The sequence below is a fragment of the Chionomys nivalis genome, chromosome 12 (genome assembly GCF_950005125.1).
Source record: "Chionomys nivalis chromosome 12, mChiNiv1.1, whole genome shotgun sequence".
In the NCBI taxonomy this organism is placed as follows: Eukaryota; Metazoa; Chordata; class Mammalia; order Rodentia; family Cricetidae; genus Chionomys; species Chionomys nivalis.
Window position 1 is genome coordinate 60745764 of NC_080097.1, and position 20352 is coordinate 60766115.

At 46.3% G+C, this 20352-nt stretch overlaps 2 protein-coding genes across 4 annotated transcripts in view; one reads left to right on the plus strand and one right to left on the minus strand.

Annotated features, from left to right (window-relative positions):
* Window positions 1-4645, plus strand: part of Slc7a7 (solute carrier family 7 member 7) — a 43173-nt gene extending 38528 nt beyond the window's left edge. For all 3 annotated transcript variants that reach the window (XM_057786052.1, XM_057786054.1, XM_057786053.1), the window contains exons 5-10: window positions 278-401; window positions 642-745; window positions 1003-1099; window positions 2433-2582; window positions 3631-3814; window positions 4195-4645. In XM_057786052.1, the coding sequence (XP_057642035.1) occupies window positions 278-401; window positions 642-745; window positions 1003-1099; window positions 2433-2582; window positions 3631-3814; window positions 4195-4298 (763 nt within the window). In that variant the 3' untranslated portion in view covers window positions 4299-4645. The remainder of the gene's footprint in view (window positions 1-277; window positions 402-641; window positions 746-1002; window positions 1100-2432; window positions 2583-3630; window positions 3815-4194) is intronic.
* A 731-nt stretch (window positions 4646-5376) lies between these two features.
* Window positions 5377-13299, minus strand: Oxa1l (OXA1L mitochondrial inner membrane protein). The gene is made up of 10 exons (XM_057786055.1): window positions 13187-13299; window positions 12636-12785; window positions 10910-11123; window positions 7251-7394; window positions 6959-7044; window positions 6626-6790; window positions 6369-6473; window positions 6107-6269; window positions 5809-5889; window positions 5377-5728 (listed from the first exon to the last, which is right to left on the minus strand). Exons 1-10 carry the CDS (start codon window positions 13247-13249, stop codon window positions 5604-5606), a joined length of 1296 nt encoding a protein of 431 aa, XP_057642038.1. The 5' UTR covers window positions 13250-13299; the 3' UTR covers window positions 5377-5603.
* Between the last annotated feature and the right edge of the window lie 7053 nt (window positions 13300-20352).

The following is a 20352-nucleotide window of genomic DNA, read 5'->3' on the forward strand; positions in this document are numbered from 1 at the left end:
AGCTCTTGTAGACCAGGCTGGCTGAGAACTCACAGAGATCCGCCTGCCTCTGCCTCCTGAGTGCTGGGATTAAAGGCATTTGCCACCACCATGTGGCTCCTTTTTAGTTTTTAAGAGTTCAGAGCTTACGCCAATACTTCAGGCAACCTCAAAGGCAAAGGAACTGGGGAGCACAGACATCTGCATTCCTGGAGAGAACTGCGTGGCCGAGTCTGAGGACGGAGAGGTGGAGATAAAACGGTAGGACTGACGTATCATTCTGTTTGCTTGGCCTTAGGAACCTGCCCCTCTCCATTGGCATTTCCATGCCCATCGTCACCATCATCTACCTCTTGACCAATGTGGCCTATTACAGTGTGCTCGACATGAAGGACATCCTGGCGAGTGAAGCTGTTGCTGTGGTAAAGGATTTTCACTAGCATGATGAGGGTGTGTTGCGGGCTTCTGGAATATTCCAGCTTCAGTCCTGGAAAGGGAGTAGACAGCCTGATAGGAGTACACTTAGGATAGCGGGCCTGCAAGGCCTGCTGCCTTCACTGTGGCGAGCACTGGGCTCCTGATGGCGGATTTGGGCATGCGCCTGTGCAGGATTTTCATCCCCCTTCTAGGATCTGCTAATGACTTCTATTCCTTTCTCTTAGACCTTTGCGGATCGGATTTTTGGAATATTCAACTGGACAATTCCAGTGGCAGTTGCATTATCCTGCTTTGGTGGCCTCAATGCTTCCATTGTGGCTGCTTCTAGGTAGGACTGTCATTTTTTTGCTGACAGGGCGGGTATCAGGAAAAGCTTTGGCGGAGACAGTCAAACATTAGTGCTGGGATTTCAGTGGCCAGTGTTCCCCCAGTCCCTTTCTTCTTATTACCATTAGCAGCTTCCACTTCTAAGCTGTGAACTGAATTTCTTTTGAAGGGATTGCAGAGGGAGGCTAAGGTGACAGGTGACCCGGCTGCCCTATGTGTCCCACAGTTTGGTCAACCTCCCTTATTTTACCTCAACAGGCTTTTATTTGTGGGCTCAAGAGAAGGCCACCTCCCTGATGCCATCTGTATGATTCATGTTGAACGGTTCACACCAGTGCCTTCTCTACTCTTCAATGTGAGTGATCTCGGGGATGACACTGAGAGCTGGATTGCGGGAAGACGTGTAGTACTAGACTTAGTTACTCTAGGTTCTCGAAGCCAGAAAGGGGGTTCCGACCTAAAAAGTATTGATGCATTGTGCCAACCACTGATGAAGTTCCTAGCCTCAAACTTCTGTGAGAGGTGCTAACTCCTGTGGTCTAAGGTAAGGAGTAAGGCACACAGACACTCTGTAATGATTAATTGCTATGACGGTCTGTGATACATCCTTTAAGAGAAGAAATGATCACTTCCATGAGGGCAGAAGTTGGCTGAGAAAAAATTTGTGGAGGAGGGCATTTTAAGATGGAGTATGATGGTTAGGGTTGCCGAGATGGGCTTTAGGTAAGGGAGGAAGCATCTCAAAGTCCTGCAATAAAGCTTTGTGGAATTTTGTCATAGAACTAGGCATGTTAGTTGGGGACATTACAGGGAGGGTTTGCCCAAGACTTCTGTGGACTTTGAACTGTTAGGGTTAACTTGGTGAAGGTGTGATGAATACACTAAAATTTTAGATGAGAGGCAAGTATCTCCCTGTCCCCCACCCCAACAGGGTTTCTCTGCATAAGTTCTTTTATTCTTATAATTTATTTAGCTTTATTTTTATGTGCATTGGTGTAAAGGCATCAGATTCCCTGGAACTGGAGTTACAGTTTTGAGCTGCCATGTGGGTGCTGGGAATTGAACCTGGGTCCTCTGGAAGAGCAGCCAGTGCTCCTAACCTCTGAGTCATCTTTCCAGCCCTGTCTAACAGTTCTTACTGCCCTGGAACTCACTCTGTAGACCAGACTGGTTTTGGACTCACAGAGTGAGCCAGTCTGCCTCTACCTCTTGAGACCTAGGATTAAAGGCATGTGCCACCACACCTGTCTTCTCTCTCTCTCTCTCTCTCTCTCTCTCTCTCTCTCTCTCTCTCTCTCTCTCTCTCTCTCTCTCTCACACACACACACACACACACACACACACACACACACACACACACACCCCTACTTCAGACAGACAGGGTTTCTTTGTGTAGCCCTGGCTGCCCTGGAACTCCAGTAGACTAGACTGGCCTTGAATTCACAGAGACTCACCTGCCTCTACCTTCCTAGTGTTGGGATTAAAGACCACCACCACCTGACTAAAGGCAAGCTTCTTTTAATAGAGGTGGAATTAAGTACCAAGAGTGCTGCAGGGTTTGGAGCAGAAGGCAAACATGGAGACTGTGAAGATATGGCCTGGTATGGGCCTGGGAGGGGTTAAGCGTGGTAGAACGCACCTAGAACAACCAGGGCCTGAGAGGAACTGACTTGGTCTTGCATCAACAGGGCATCTTGGCACTGGTCTACTTGTGTGTGGAGGACATTTTCCAGCTCATTAACTACTATAGCTTCAGCTACTGGTTCTTTGTGGGGCTTTCCATCGTGGGTCAGCTTTATCTACGCTGGAAGGAACCTGACCGGCCTCGCCCTCTCAAGGTAATCCATTTCCCTTACCCTACCTTTGTTCCATTTAGTGCAGCTAGAACTGCTGCTGCAGGAATCTTACAAGAGTTTATTGTACGTCAGGCATAGTGGCATGTATCTGCAATGAAAAAATCAAGGGTTAAGCTGGAGAGGTGGCTCAGAGGTTAAGAGTACTTGATGCTTTTGCAAAGTATCTGAGTTTGATTCCCACCACCCTTATGGCAACTCACGATTGTCTGTAATTCTAGTTCTAGGGGATCCTCTATGGGTACTAGGCACACATATGTGCAGGCAAAACACTCAGACACATAAAATGAAAATAAATAAATTGTTAAAAAACTAACAACAGGGGCTGGAGAGATGGCTCAGTAGTTAAGAGCATTGATTCTTGAAGAGGATTCAGGTTTCCTGGTACCCACATGATGGTTCACAAATGTAACTCCAGTTTCAAGGGATCTAGTATCTTCTCATTTCCTCTGGTACCAGACAGGTATGTGGTGCACAGACATACATGCAACAAACACCCATATGAATTAAAGAAACAAAAAACTCAACGTCTCTAGGAAAGAACAAAACCCAAAACCCACAAGGGTTGGGGAGCTAGGCATTGGTAGCATGTAAAGGTCGGTGAGCCAACAACCCCACAAACAACCTAGCAAGGATTGGGGATCCAGCTCAGTGGTGTGTCCTGTCTTGCACAGGCCTTGGGTTGGATCTTGAGCAGTCTCACCCCACTGCCCTAAAATAACCAACAGACAATGGTAGGGACTGGTGGTGCCTGCACGCAGACAGCAGAAAGGAGGCTGGGCACTTATGTCCGGCAAGTGCTATACCACTGTGTTCTGCCTCCAGCCCTTCGGTGTTTTCATCTTCAGGGGATTAGGACTGTCTAGGCTGTGAGCAATGCCGAGCTGGGTGTAGCAACCCATGCCTACAATCCTAGCATTCAGGCTGAGGCAGGGTAATGGGTTTAAGGCTAGGTTGGGCCACAAAGTGAGACCACCTCCAAACAACAACCAAGAGCACACCGAGCTAACTCTGGGTTGTTCTCTGTCCCTAGCTCAGCATTTTCTTCCCCATTGTCTTCTGCCTCTGCACTATCTTCCTGGTGGCCGTCCCACTTTACAGTGACACCATCAACTCCCTCATCGGCATCGCCATTGCCCTCTCAGGCTTGCCCTTCTACTTCCTCATCATCAGGGTCCCCGAGCACAAGCGACCTCTCTGCCTTCGCAGGATCGTAGGTAAGCTCTGGATCTCCCAGTTGCTCAGCTACCTCAATAGACTGGTTTTGTTTGTTTGCCATTTCCTGCAAACCTAAGCTCCCAAGTCCCCCTTACCACAACTGGTATCTTTTTTTTTTTTTTCGAGACAGGGTTTCTCTGTAGCTTTGGAACCTGTCCTGGAACTAGCTCCTGTAGACCAGGCTGGCCTCGAACTCACAGAGATTCACCTGCCTCTGCCTCCCGAGTGCTGGGATTAAAAGGCATGCACCACCACTGCCTGGCGTGGTACCTGTTTCTAACCATATGGCTTAGCTTGTTTCAGGCCCAGCCCCCTTTGGTGCCGCTGAACTCAGCCCCCTGAACCTGTTTCTAGTTTTAACTCAGATTTTTCTTTGTAGCCTCCACCACACGGTACCTCCAGATCCTCTGCATGTCAGTTGCTACAGAACTGGATTTGGAAGATGGAGAGATGCCCAAACAACAAGGTCGCAAGTCTAAGTAGAGCTTGGAATTCTGAGATGTGGACAAATGGGTGCTTCTTACGTCCCACTGGCCAGAACCTCTTTGGAGGTACTCCATCCAGGAGCCCAGTCTTGGCAGCTTCAACTTTGAACTTGCTTTTGAGGGATGAAAAATAATTTATTTGTTTTGCTATGTGTTGTTTCAGACTTCATAAAGGGATAATGCAGACTGTGGCAGGAAGCAGGCCACTTCTGGAGCCTGGTTCTGGAAGTGCCTGGGTGTGCCTACCCACTCCTTTCCTTTACAGGGACCAACAATGCTCCAAACTTGTCTCCTTTAGAGGGACACAAAACTGTCATAGTTGCAAAACAATAAAAAGGTTATGTTCCTACAGTCTGAGTGACTTTCTTAGTGACTCTGGGTGCTTATGCAGTTTAAAAGACAGGCTTGGAAAGTACATGAGTCAACTTCTCCCTCAGGAGCCAGCCGCCAAAAGGTTATAAAGCCAATTTTTATAAAAACATGTGAACTGTCGCACTACAATGTTATAAATGTAAAAAGCTAGTGCACAAGAACTTCCCCCTTTCTTGTGTGGTACACGTGCAGAGGCCGGAAGACACAGGTGTCCTGTCTGTCACTCCCCACCCTATTCTCCAGAGACAGGGTCTCTCACTGAACCTGGAGCTAGCCCAAGTAATCCTCCTGTCTCTACACCCCACAGAACTGGGGTTAGAGATGTAAGAACAGGGCCACACCCAGCTTCTCACATGGGTGCTGGGGATTTGAACTCTCACCTGCTGAGTCATTCCCCCTTCATTCTTCCAAATCACCATTCAGAATTCCAACGCATCTACTTCTTAAAGAAATTGTATAGGTAATCTTGGGGTATAGGTCAGGAAACATGACTCAGGGCTGGAGATGTAGGGTCAGTCCCCAGTACGAGAGACCGCCACACAGTCTTGCCTATCCTCTCTACAGTGCAAATGCAGATGCAGACGGACAATGTGGGAGGCAGGTCTGAGCTTTGAAGCTCAGGTAAAACCCAAAGCTCCTTCCCAAGAGCAAGGGCAAGTGAGGTTCTGCAGCGCCATTCCCCTTCCGTATTTAACAAACAAGAAGCCCGGACAAGACAGACGTTTACTAACTCTGGATGAGAAGGGTGCTTCCTCTCTAGTGCTCTTTTAAACACAGGAGGAAGTCTCTTCAGTCTGTGGTACAAACAATTTTTAAAACGGACACTTCCAAACCCTGGAGTTCCCAGGTTTGGGGCGAGGACACAGCATCAAGTCTGTGTGCAGGCGTCCGTGAAGATGCAGTTCTTGTCAGAATGAGCACAGGACAGCAATCAGCCGAGAGTGTCCTTCCAAGGCTTTGACTTGGGCTTGCTGCTGCTGTTGTTGGGCGTGTTGGGAGGGTGACTCGGATCACGCTGTAGCAGAGGGTTGTGGGTGAAAGTCTGCCGTAAGGGACCTGGAAGAAGAGAGAACAAATCTCAGTCAATAGAGAGAAAGAAAAAATGGAAGAGACTCGAGCCTGAAGGGCTTCCTCACCTCTGGCAGCCAGGTCCAGGTGTTTCTGCATTCGCTGTTCACGCTCTCGGAGCTGTTGTGCCAGTTCAGCATTCTTCCAGCCTGTGTGAGGAGAGTTCTCTCATTTTCAGGATACTCTCTCCTGGTCCTGACCACCCACCCCCTTCCTTTTTGAGAAAAGTCTCAAGTTCCATAGCGCAGGCTGGTCTTGACCCACTGTGGAGCCTCGGGTGGCTAGGCAGTGCAGTCCTGCTGCGGCTCCCTTGCTGGGATTACATGTTTCCTCATCACACCACAGCGCCCGCCCGCTACCCCTTACCTGTTTTGAAGCTCTTCAAGAAGCCTTCCCGAGGAGGCAGTTTGTCAGGGTCGTGTATGACACGCTGGGGGATTTTGAGCACTGTGCGCACAGCTGGAATCCGGAGGCAGGCCACTTGGCACAGGGAGAACACATTGGAGGAGAGCCAGTACATGAACACCGCCTGCGTGAGCAAAGAGAAGATGCTCAGAGCTCTGTCGAGTCAGCTTGTTCAGAGGCACTAGGCGGAAGGACTTGGAAGCAGCACAAAGCCGTTACCTACCGAGGGGAAGTGGATGGTCACGGGCAAGACCACCAGCGGCATCACTCTGATAATATTCCTCATGAACTGGAGGTCAGAGCTCTGCATGCCCGTCTCCGCACCTAGCTGCCCGAAACGGGTCGAGGAAAAGAACAGTGAATTCCAATCTCTCACCTGTCAACTCTACTCTCCCAGGGAATGGAAGGTACATTCTGCATGCCACTTCATCCCTTCTCCCTGTTACTGGCAGGTCTCACACTTGGCTAGCCCCAGCTTACCTCAAGGACACCCCACATTGTGGCAGTGACTACCAGTGGCAAGACGTAGATGGGATCAGATATCGTGAGATCTTGGAACCACCAGAGCCCACCTGTCTGTAGGCTGGGCACAGGCAGGTTGGCCATCTCTCTCAAGGCAATAAAGAAGGAGATGAAGATGGGGGCCTGTTACAGAGGATAAACAGTCAACACATCTAACGGGTACTTTTTCAGGACCCCATTACTAAAAGCCATGCACATCACCATCCCCTGCTTTTCTGGGGATCTTGGGACATGGGAAGTAGGACACAGCTTACTGGGTTCAGGATGGATAAGCAGGACAGTTTTGCTCACCTGAGTGAGAGGCAGGATGAGCGGTCTGAAGAGTTTAATATCATGCTTTTTCTGATAGCGTGTCATCTCTATGGTGGCCCTGTAAACTGGGAGGGGAGGGAAATGAGTCACTGGGCTAAGAGTGACATCAGTGAAGGTGAACAACTTCATCTTGGGCCCATGACCTTTCCAAGGAAAGGCTAAACCTTTAGATTTACCAGAACCGCCCAACTGCAGCACCTGCCCCTCTCCCACAGCAGAATGTCTCACGTCAAATGTGCTTCTCTCCCACACTTCCCTGGAGCCGACTCACACTCAGCCTGGTCTCCTGCCAACTTGGCTTCTTTGATTTGGGTGGAAAACTTCTGTATCACTGGCATGTGGTTGTGGATCTTGGCTGCTTCTCGTTGGCCCTTCACAATCAGTGGAAAAATGAGGCAGCGGGCAACGACCGTACCTGGAAAATACAACATGGGCTTGGAGCGAAATGAAAAGCTGCCTACACCCAGAAGAATGAAGGTTTCAGGTCCTCACTCTAAGTCTTATTCCAGTCTTTTCCATACAATGGCTGTCACCCAAGGGGCCCAGAAGTAAGGACAGGGCACACCCAGCTCTTCAAGGCTCAGACTGCAGCCATAGAATAAAAGTTAAGCATAACTTCTTTAAGCAGATGAGCAGGGATTTTTTTGTTTCTACCGTCCGCCAGCAAGCAAACGTTCCTTTTGTATTTCAATAGGCTCCAAACTTTCTATCATCAGTGGAGATCTTTTCCTCAACTGTTCACTGCAGATGAAAATACACAAATGAAGTCACTCTTGATCAAGGGAGAACATCTACCTTACCTTCACCCTGTTCAGCACCTCTCCAGAACTGAGTCTTAGAATGAAGTATGATTTTATTTTCTGAGACAGGGTCTTGGTGTATACGAGCTGGCCCTGAACTCAGCCTTCTCTCTCAGCCTCCCTAGTACTATAAGCACAGGTATTTGCCATCATACCCAGGTTAGAACAAAGTTGGCCAGTCACTTTTACAAGTCCCTAAAGTAGTAACCCACCACATTCTGGTGGCTTAACCTTTCCTCTCTCCTTACACACACTCCTGACTACTGGCCATGCCAACAAATACTTAGTTTACGCTATCTGTGGCCTGGGCTAAGAAGGAAGCAAGGACACAACCTGGAATACCATTCCTGAAGAAGGGTGAAGTTAGGGAAGTGTAGTTAGAAAACAGGAAATTAGCTGGAGAGGATAGGAAAGATTGCCACAAAAGCCAAAGCTCTAGTGTGTCAAATGCAGGAAGGTCTACGATAAGAAAAGATGATTCAGTAATGCCATCACCAGCAGTACACTGAGGTGATCTTAGCTGAGGGTCAAAGACTAGAAAAAAGTGGGCCCACTGGATTCCTCAAAGAACACACAGTTATGCTAAAGCTGTTTATATACTTAGCATAAACGGAAGGGACTGAAACCAAGGACAGCGGGTGTGCTTCTAATCTCAGCACCACAGAGGCCAAGAGTTTCAAGAGTGTGAAGTCTTACTGTCCCACACAGTAAGACCTTACTTCAAAAAAACTAAGGGGGTGGACTGGAGAGAATGCTCAGTGGTTAAGAGTGATTGCTGTTTTTGCAGAGGACCTGAATTGGTTTCCAGTACCCATGTGAGGTAGTTCACAACTGCCTCTAACCTCAATTCCATGGGATCCAATACCCATTTGGCTTCTGCAGGTAAGTGTACAGACTCACAGGCAAATGCATGCATGCACACACATTCATGAGTTTTTTTAATATTAAATTTAGTGCATGCATGACAACATTAGTTCTTTTTTTTGTTTTGTTTTTCGAGACAGTGTTTCTTTATAGCTTTGGAGACTGTCCTGGAACTAGCTCTTGTAGACCAGGCTGCCTGCCTCTGCCCCTCGAGTGCTGGGATTAAAGGCATGCGCCACCAATGCCCAGCTTAAAATTAATCTTAAAACAAACAAACAAACAAAAACCCTGGACTGGAGAGATGGCTCAGAGGTTAAGAGCACTGACTGCTTTTTCAGAGGTCCTGAGTTCAATTCCCAGCAACCACATGGTGGCTCACAACCATCTATAATGAGATCTGGTGCCCTCTTCTGGCATGCAAGCATACATGGAAGGAGTGTTGTATACATAATAAATAAATAAATCTTAAAAAAAACAAACAAACCAAAAAACCCTCAAAAACCAAGGGCTTGAGAATTTGGCTCAGCGGTAGAGCACTTGCCTCAGAGCTGCAAGATGGCTGCATCCAGGCCTTGTACACACATGGTGCACAGGCATGCATTTAGACAAACATTCATACATACAGAAAAAAAAAAAGTAAAAACAAAAGATTCATTTTTATTTAATGTGTATGGGTGTTTTGCCTGTCTGCATATATGCCCATGAAGGACAAAAAGGCATCAGATCCCCTAGAGCTGGAGTCAGACAGCTGTGAGCCACCATGTGGGTGCTGGAAATAGAACCTGGGTTATTTGCAAAAGCAGCTGTGCTCGGGGGCTGGAGAGATGGCTCAGCGGTTAAGAGCATTGCCTGCTCTTCCAAAGGTTCTGAGTTCAATTCCCAGCAACCACATGGTGGCTCACGAGGTCTGGTGCCTCTTCTGGTGTATATATGTTAACAGAACATTGTATGCATAATTAAAAAAGCAGCTGTGCTCTTAACCACTGAGTCATCTCCAGCACCCCCTTTTCCCTGGGTTTCTATTACCTTTGCTAGCTTGGAACTTGTTATATAGTTCAGGCTAGCCTCAAACTTAGAGATCCTCCCGTCTTTGCCCCCCTCCCCCAGGGATTAATGGCGTATACCACCACATCTAGCTCAAAGTTGGTGAAAACTCTTTTTCCCAGGACAGGGTTTCTCTGTATAACAGCCCTAGCTGTTCTGGAACTTGCTTGGTAGACCAGGCTGGCCTCAAACTCACAGAGATCCACTTGCCTCTGCTGGGATTAAAAGCGTGCGCCGCCGCCGCCACCACCACTTGGCTTTTAAAAAACCCTTTAAAGGCTAAATTTTATGAAGCTCAGGCACGGCGGCTTGAATAAAAATGGCCTCCAAAGTCTCACATATATGAATGCTTACTTATTGGATGTGGCACTATTTGAGTGGCATTAGGAGGTGTGGCCTTGTTGGAGTAGGTGTGGCCTTGTAGGAAGTGTGTCACTGAGTGTGGGCTTTCAGGTCTCAAAAAGTGACTTCTCTCTCTTGTCTGCCTACAGATTAGGATGTAGCTCTCAGCTCTTTCTCCAGCACCACGCCTGTCTTCATGCTGACATGTTTCCCACCATGGTGACAAAGGACTAAGCCTCTGAAACTGTAAACAAGTCCCCAGTTAGATGCTTTCCTTTTAAGAGTTGCTGTGATCACGGTGTCTCTGTACAGCACTAGAACAGCGACTCAGGCCTGACTCAGGTTGAACTCTTTATTTAACTAAGGATGTCTGCATCCCATCGACCTCCCAAGCACTGGGGTCAGATGAATGCTAAGACAGGGTCTTACTATGCAGCCCGGGCTGGTGTTGTGCACGACAGGCAAGTGCTCTATCACTGAGCTATAGTTCTACACACAACCTAGCTTTTGATGATAAAAAGTCCTACTGGTCTCCCCAGGAAGAAACAGGATGAAAACAGTTTCAGCTTTTTTAAGAGCAATGAGAACAGCTTTCTAATTTGGGAGCATAAGTACCTGACCCAACCTTCTTTCTGCTAAGTCAGGGTAGCTTCATTACCTTTAATATGGTTCCCTACTCCAACTCCCGGGTCACATTCAAATAGCTGTATGTTCTGAATCATACATGACACCTGGTTTTCCAGTGCTCTTTAGGAAGTAAAGGTTGAATTATCTGCTTTTCCGACCTTTCACTGTCTGCTCCTGTTTCTAACCCACTGACAACTGCCATCGTTGAGGTTCTGCCCCCATTCCCTCTGCCCTCCTGGGTATGCACTCTTACACGTGGCGATGGCCCCCCACCAAGGCAGGCCCAGGTCAACATGCATAAATTCCAAGAGGTTCTGGATGAGCCCCACAGGGGTGTGAGACCCGAGTCCCAGCTCAGCGAAGCTCTGCTCTGCAGCGCACTGGGCTACATCTGCAGCTCCTCCAGAAGCCACCTCAGGTACCGCAGGAGGGGTGGGGGTAGCAGGAACCACAGGGGGTGCCTGGACCTGTGACAAAGGAGACCAAGAATCATCGTAAGCGGGACGCACAAAAGGCAAGGTTCCCTTATACGAACCAGTTCTGGGTTACATTTTCTTGCTTCGACTTCATGCTCTTCCAGATGCCCAATGAGGTCTACACATTCCTGCTTTTACCACTAGTATAAGAACTAGAGTGTCTCAGGGTTTCCCCCCAGGGGAAGCAGGGAGATTGCTTTTCATGTCCCGCTGCCCAGACTTTGGTCTTTGGAGCACCATGGTTACCATCCTTTTTATACTCTGAAACTACAGCGCTTGGGATTCTTTACTGTTGTTTTGTGCTGGGCACTGAATCCAGGGCCTCACCCACATCTGACAAGCACAAAGACTACCAAGTTAGTCTGCAGCCCACAGCTCCTCTTTTAAGTCAACTCAATTTTTTTTTCAATTTCTTTTTTTGGGACGGTGGGGGGTGAGTTTTGGAGGCAGGATCTTGATTGCTCTGCAGCTCAGGCTGGCCCTGTGCATGCTAACCAAGAGCTGTATTATAGAGTTTATCCCCAAGAGATGGCTCAAGGGTTAAGAGCTCCGGTAGAGGATCCAGTTTCAGCTCCCAGCACCCCTGTAGCAGGCAGCACACAACCCCTATAACCTCAGCTTCAGGGTCTCTATTGCCCGCTTCTGGGTGTCTATGGGCAATAAAATATAAAATATAAAATCAATCTTAAAAAAAATCAACAAACCTACTTAGTCTTCTAAGAAACAGTATTCACAGAATCACAAATATTAGTATGTAAATACACACAGCCATAATCACAGTTCACATTATTGGCTTGCCACCACTCTGGTAATCAGTGTCTTGGATGTAACACAAAATTTAAATTAATTTAGTATTATTGTGCATGCATGCACGCCATGGCCTGTGTGGAAGTCAGAGAACAACTTTGTGGAGCCAGCTTTCACTTTTCTCCTTTACTTTTTTTCCCCCCTTTTTTTCGAGACACGGTTTCTCTGTAGTTCTGGAGCCTGTCCTGGAACTACCTCTTGTGGACCAGGGTGGCCTCGAACTCACAGAGATCCGCCTGCCTCTGCCTCCCGAGTGCTGGGATTAAAGGAGAGCGTCACCACTGCTTGGTTACTATGCAGCCCTGACTTGCTATGTTGACCACGCTGGCTTTGAACTCAGAGATCTGTCTGCCTTTGCTTCCCAAGTGCTGGGATTCCAGGGACTCTATCACAACTGGCTCCACCTTTACTGGGGTTCCAGGATTGGCACTCAAGCTCCCAGAGTTGCAAGGCAAGTGCATTTGCACTGCTGGGCTATCTCACCAGCCCCACAAATTTCTCAAGTACTTTCAAAAGTTTCCCTGCCGAATTACTGAGACTCTATTTCTATTCCAAACGGAGAGGCTAATATTATTAGGAACCGCGTGGAGTGTGGAAAAACTATGCTACACATTCCCTCTCTCAAAATGACAAAAACACAGAACAAAAGAAACTGGCCAAGAAGCTGCGCTCCTGGCACATGTGGGGACTTCTTACCTGGGCTTCTGCAAAGAAGGTGGCTGAAGTACTGATGCAGCGAGGACTTAGGGCGGCGAGAACAGCAGAGTGTGGCCGCCCACTACCCAGGTGGGCTGCGACGAGGAGCTCGGTGGCCAGCGGTTTCAGGGACCCTGCGACGCTGTGGAACTGACCGTGTGAAAGGAAAGGGAACCCCTTGAGTCCCAGCGACCCTGCTGTCCCGCTGACAGCCTGCTGCAGCAGTCGGAGCACTGCAACTCTGCTCGCGCAGTCTGCAGGCCCCGAAGGCGTGCACCGGAGCATGTAGGGTGCAGCCCGGGCCCCGGTCTCTCGCATCCCGTTCCTGAAGCCAGGCAACGGGGCTCAGAGGTCAGGGCTCAGGGTGGAAGGCAGCTCCCAGACAGCTAAGAGAAACCGGGCCACCAACCCCTGGACGTAACCCTGCAGCGTCCTCACGCGACCTGAGGTCACGACACGCAGGTTACAGTGACCGGGTCAGCGTCTCCTCATGACCTCAGCTCGGGTGACAGGGACAAGGCAGCATGCCGGCTGTATAGACGCAACCTTACCGAACGCTGGGGCCGTAGGAGGCGCAGAAGCTGCCGGCGGCCGCATACTAAACTCATCGCCATTTTGCGGGAAAGAGAGCTTACTTTCGCGCATGCGCACTTAGAACTTCGACGCTGCGGGAGCGGCCATTTTGGAAATGGGCAGGAAGTCTGCCATGACGTCACAGCGGCGAGGAAGAATGAAGCTAAGGCGGTCATATTTGAAGTGGTTAAGAAGCCTCAATAGGGGACGTCGGCAACAAGATCGCTAAGAGATGGAAGCTAAGAGACGCGATGGTGACCTCTGTTTAGTGGCAGTGTAAACATGGCATATTTCCCATGTTGCCCTTTATAAATTTTATAAACCGTAATTGTCCCCTGATTTCTTGGGTTAAAAATAACCTTCTCGCTTGGAATGGTCCAAGCCATTTGGGAGGTGGAGGCAGGAGTATGGCCAGGAGTTTGAGGTCAATTTGAGTTACCTAGTGTGTTTAAGGCCAGCCTAGACTGCAAGAGAGAGACTCTGTCACCAAAAGAAAGCAAAGAAGCAAAATCGCCGACCAGAAATAACCACACAAACAGGCAGACCAGAGAAGTCAAAACAGAACAATAGCCGTCATATCTGTGCTTGGCATGGGTTTTTTCTCTTGCTCATTGACAATGGATTCTTAATGAAAGATAATACTGTAATTACAGGTCCAATGAAATTCGAAGGTAGCCTGGAATCTGACAGAACTGTAGGGAAGGCAGCTTTTAGGAAGTTGAATATGATGTCATTGATCTGTTGCTTCGAGCTTGTTACCAACTATTTGTAGACTATTTGTATTCGTTGTGTATTTCTTGAAACTGAAAGCCTCCCTAAGTGTAAGGCGAAGCAAGCTGGGCACGGCATCGCATGCCTGTGAGATCCCCGCCCTGAGGAGGAAGCTGATGGTCGGAGGTGGTGAGTTCAAGGCCAGCCTGGGTTACAAATAGAGAGCTTGTCTAAAAGAAAAAGATATGTAATGTGAAAAATAAATTACTGCTGAGAAAGGTGGGGTTGATCATGTAAAGTTCTCCACATGCTACCAGACAGGAACTGCTGATTCTCTGGGGGAATAAAGACTTCTTTAACCTTTAGCTGATAGGTTTTTTTTTCTACTTACACACACACACACACACACACACACACACACACACACACACACACATTCTCTGAGGCCAGAAACAGGCATGGGATTTCTCTGAGCTGGAGTTGGAGATGTTTGTTTCATGAGTTCTAAGATCTGAACTCTCATACTTACCATGGAGATGCAAGTACTCTTAACCACTGAGCCATATTCGGCCTCTAAATTTATTCTCTAAATTTATTTTGTGACTTTTATTTTGGAATGTGTGTGTGTGTGTGTGCATGTTCCTGTATATGTGAATGTGTGCTTGCATGTGAAGGCCCACAGTAGGCATTGGGTGTCTCTATTGAGGCATAGTCTCTTGCTGAACTGGAGCTAATCAATTCCAGCTAGTGTAGCTAGCCAGCTTGCCCTGGGGTCTGCTCTCTCTGCCTCCTTAGGTGCTAGGATAGGCAATTGCTATGCTTGCTTAATTTTTGTATTTTTTTTTAAGACAGGGTTTCTCTGTGTGGCCCCTGGCTGTCCTGGAATTCACTCTGTAGACCAGGCTGGCCTCAAACTCAGAGATCCACCTGCCTCTGTCTCCCAGGAACTGGGCAGTAGCATGTGCCACCACTGCCAAGTTGCTTGCTTTGTTTTAAATGCATTCTAGGAATCTGAAGTCTGGTCCTCATGCTTGCAAAACAAGTGCTTTATCTACTGAGCCATTTCTCCAGCCCCTGTAAGAGTGTTTTAAAGATACAATTTACCCATTTAAAAAGAAAACCATTTAGTGTTTTATAAAAGGTAGTTACAAAAATTGTGTAACCATCACCACAGTTTTGTTTAATTTCTATTAGATTTTTCCAATTTTATTAGAATGTTCTCTGTAGGTGAACTTTTTTTGTACCACCAGCCAGTCCCCAAATAATCACACAGAAACTTTTTATTACTTATAAATGATAGGCCTATGGCTTAGGCTTGCCACTAGCTAGCTCTTACAACTTATATAAACTCATTTCTGTTAATCTACATGCTGCCTTGAGGCTCACTTACCCTATCTATGAACTTTTCATGTTGCTTCTTCTGCATCTGGCTTCACAGATGTTAGTGGCTAAGCCCAAGCTACAGGCTGATCATTTATAATTAATAATACCACCTGACAAGAATAAATAATATTGAAGTCACTAGTGCTTGATATTTTAAAATTGTGGACTAAATAAATACAAACAAGTTTATTAGTAGGAGCTGGTGAGATTTCTCAGTGGTTAAGCATTGTGCTTTGGCAGAGGAGCTGGGTTTGGTTCCCAGCACCCATATGGCAGCTCCCAACTCATTGTAACTTCAGAACCAGGACATCTGACATCCTCTTCTGGCCTCTGTGGATACCAGGCATGTATATAGTGCACATACATACATGCAAGAACAACACGCATACACCAAAAACTTTTTTCAGCTAGATGTGATCGCTCACAGCTTTAATCCGAGCCCTCAGAATGCAAAGGCATGTATCTCTCTGTGAGTTGGAGGCCAGAATGTGGTGATATTTTGTTTGTGCTGTAACAAACAAAACTTACCTGAAGATCAGAGTGTGGAGCTAGCCACACTAGTTAGCCATAGAGGTCAGGTAGTGGTGGCACACACCTTTAATCTCAGCATGCAGGAGACAGAGGCAGACAGGTCTCTGTGAGTTCAAGGGCACCATTGGCTACATGAGACTGAATCTGTCTAAAAGAGAAACAGAGCTTAAAGATCAACTAATAGCATATTAAACTGTAAAATAAAAAAGTGAATTTGAAGACAATAGACACCATTTAAACTAAGGCACAGGAAAAAAGAATAAAAATTTATACATATACTCAGTGGTCTGTGAAATAATATCCATGGTATAATATACATGTAATTAGGGCTGGGGAAATGACTCAGAGGTTAAGAGCACTGACTGTTCTTCCAGAGGTCCTGAGTTCTATTCCCAGCAACCACATGGTGGCTCACAACCATCTGTAATGAGATCTGGTGCCCTCTTCTGGCCTGTAAGGATACATGCAGACAGAACACTATATACATAATAAATAAATAAATCTTTAAAAAATATGCATGTAATTATAGTTGGGGTAGTTTGAATGTAATTGGCCTCCATAAACTCATAGGGAGTAGCACTTATTAGGAGGTGTGCTGTGGAAAAGTCTTCATGCACTAAATATGTATTACTCTCATGGGTTAATAAAAAGCTGATTGACTGATGACTAGGCAAGGTAAGATTAGGTGGGAGAATAAGACTAAGAGTTCTGGGGGGAAGGGAGGAGTCAGAGGAGATCCCATGAGGTGCAGAGAGAGTAGGAGGGACAGTACTTACGTGAGGTAAACAAGCCTCAGGGCAGCACATAGATGAATAGAAATGGGTTAATTTAAGTTATAAGAACTAGCTAAAAACAAGCCTAAGTTATTGCCCTAGCATTTATAATTGAGTCTCTGTGTGGTTATTTGGGAACTGACTGGTGGGACAGAAAAGTCTACCAACAGAGGTGTGATTTTGTTGAAGTAGGTGTGGCCTTGTCGGAGGAAGTATGTCACTGTTGAGGCAAGCTTTGAGGTCTCATATATGCTCCAGCCACACCCAGTCATTCAGTTCACTTCTTGTTGCCTGCTGATCAAGTTGTAGGGCTCTCAGCTCCAGCACCATGTCTACCTGCATGCCACCATGTCCCACCATGATGATAATGCATTGTGTGATATTTTCATTGTGTTCTGACAAATAAAGCTTGCTTGGAGTCAGAGAAGAGGTCACAGTCCTTTCCTACCTCTTTGATTCCTCTGACCAAAAGGCCTGTCTTAGCCCCGACGTACCACTTTCTGTTCTTTTTTCTACAGTCCTCCAAATCACTATGGCCAACTAGTGGTTCATCAAACAGGGTAACCATTCAATCTGAACTGACTTATAAGACTGACAGATGCTTTTTATTTGATCAAATATAACTTTCCAAAAGGGAAGCTTTGAAATCAGAGGACCTGAAGAGGTAGGAAGGGACTGGCTGCTCCTCTGCTTCTCTGACATGGTTGAGACTGTGGTAGACTATGGAGACGTTTCAAGTGGACTAAATGCATTTTATATTATGATATTGTTACAAGCTTCTGGGGGTCAAGGAGTGGAATGTGGTAGTGTGTGTGTGTGTGTGTGTGTGCGTGTGTGTGTGTGTGTGTGTGTGTGTGAGAGAGAGAGAGAGAGAGAGAGAGAGAGAGAGAGAGAGAGAGGTGAAGTTTTGGACGTGGGGAATGAGGACATAGTGGTTGTAACTTTTAGAGATATTGGTGAGCTTAGACTTTTGAATAGTGGTGTAACTGTGAGAACTTAAGGGACCCTCAGAGATAGACTAAAAGTGTTCTGAATTATGAAATGAACCTGAGACTTAAGAGCCAGGAGTGGAATATTATGGTTTAAAGCGATGTGTGTGGGTGCCGAGTTGACTTGTGATGGCTAATTTTGATTGTTGGTTAGATAATGAGATGGCTAATTTTGATTGTCAGTTTGATAAGGAAACACTTAAGGCCTTGCTGAGGTAAACCTTTGGGTATGTGCATGAGGGGTTTTGCAGAGAATTTGGGAAGTTTGAAAGGGAAAGGCCTGTCCTGAAAGTGGGCAGCTCCCTCTCATGAATTGGAGAAAGAGAAAGCCAGCTGAGGGCTGATATTGCCTTTTCTCTGTTTCCTTCCAGGGGCCACAAATCAAGTTGCTTCTGCTGTCATGCCTACCCCACCACAACTGGAGTGATTCTTTCCACTGTGAGACAAAAGAAACTCACTCTCTTGGGAGAAAGGGTTGTGGGAAAATCCATGAAATGACCACGCTGACACTCTCGAGATTAATTGTTCACTGAGTTTGATTTATCACCTCATTGAAGTATCAGCTTAAAAATGATTTTCAAATGGCATTGAGTTTTGGGGAAACACTGAATCATGTGGAGTTTGAATTTTACTGTGTGGACACATCATATGCAAATATTAACAATAATAAATAAATTAAATATAAGCCAAAAATTTGCAAGTACAATATGGATTTATGATGATGCAGGAAGCTCATCCTTGAAGGTCTGTGTGGCCCTGTAAACTAAGGAATCTTTTCTCCCCAAAGAGAAGATTGCTCCTTCTGATAAGGAAGTCCAGAGGCTAAGGAATCTCCTATTCCCTGAGAAGAACATCCACCCTTTCTGATAAAGAAGCCCAACCCAAGCTAAATCCTCAGGTGTCCACTCAACCGCTCATCCTCAGAAAAGCCACAAAAATTCTTGCCTCAACCCCTACTTCCTACCTCCATCCCCGTCTCTTCTAAAACCCTGGCTTCCCCATCTGTATGTTGTAGGATCCTCATGCCCTTGGGAAGGTTGCTTGCTCTTCATAGTGATGAAAGAGCTATTTTTTCTGTTGAGGTTGATTTCAGGCTTCAAAGTCTTTTTCTTTAGGGTCATCAGGAAAAGTTCCTGAGTCACATGGAAGGCAGGAATTTTTATCCTCACTTCTATTATTTGATCCTACCATTTTGTTACCAGGAAAATTGGGGTCCCCTTTTGAGATTCTTATCTTGTTAATAAAAGAATTTAAGAATGTGCCAAGGGGGAAAAAAAAGAATATCAAAAAGTCAGAGAGATGGTTCAAGGTGGAAGACCTTAAAAGGCCCTCTGTGACCTACGTGCGGCATGGTTGCATCACTTACGTATGATGCAGCTACATAAGCCCTTGTGCCCGCATGTGTGCGCTCCATCATCTGTGTATGATGCAGCTACATCAATCACCCCCACACCCCTGTGCTCATGCGCTAGGCATCTTCAAGCTCTCTTTCTCCACACTGACTTCCGCAGGCCTGTTCACGTGTCTCTGATAAACTCTTAACTTTTGTTTGTTTGTTTGTTGTGTGCTTCGTGCTTCATTCTCACTTGTGTCAGGTAATTTCAGCCAGAACCTGGAAACAACCTGAATGCCCCTCAACCGAAGAACGGATAAGGAAACTGTGGTACATTTACACAATGGAGTACTACACAGCAGAAAAAAATAACAACAGCTTGAATTTTGCAGGAAAATGGATGGAACTAGTAAACATTATTTTGAGTGAGGTAATCCAGACCCAGAAAGACAATTATCACATGTGCTCACTCATAAGTGGCTTTTAGACATAAAGTAAAGAAAAATCAGCAGACAATTCACAATCCCAGAGAACTCAAACAACAAAGAGGCCCCTAAGAGAGACATACATGGATCTAATCTACATGGGACGTAGAAAAAGACAAGATCTCCTGAGTAAATTGGAAGCGTGGGGACCATGGGAGAGGGTATAAGGAGAGAGGAAAGGAAAGGAGGGGAGTGGAGAAAAATATTTAGCTCAATAAAACAATAAAAAAGGTAACTGATGTTAGGTGGATTAGCCTTCCCAAGGTATGGTCTCTTAGTCAGGTACATGGCCTGCTTGACTAGCTCAAACTCAACTCCTTATGTCTGCAGGGCAAGTAAATTACCAACTGGGATGTCTCCTGAGACCCCTGTTTAATCTTCCTTAATTTAGAATTATGTTGTGCGTTATTCGTACTCTGTGAGAAGGTGTGTTGTTGTAATTGGTGTAATGAAAAGATGAATGGCCAATAGCTAGGCAGGAGAGAAAAGGCTGGACTTCTGGGCAGAGAGGGGACGTCAGAGGGAAGAATCTAGGCGTGCGGAAGACAACAACAGGCCACAGAACAAGTCAGCACACGGTACAGAGGAAAGGTAAACGAGCCACGTGGGAGAACGTAGATTAATAGAAATAGGTTAACTAAGTTACAAGAGCTAGTTAGGAAAAAGTCTAAGCTAAGGTCAAACTTTCATAATTAATAATAAGTCTCTGTGTCTATTTGTGAGCTGGTGGACCAAAGAAAAATATGTCTACATTCTTATTCTTTTTTGAAATAAAAATTTGTGAGAATTTTATACACGTACACCATTTCCTTTCACATTTTTTCCACATCTTTCTCCCATTTCAGCTCCTTCTGTGTCCTCCTACTCCATCTCACATTCATGACCTCTTCTTTGATTATTGTTTCACATACCACACACACACACACACGCACTACTGAA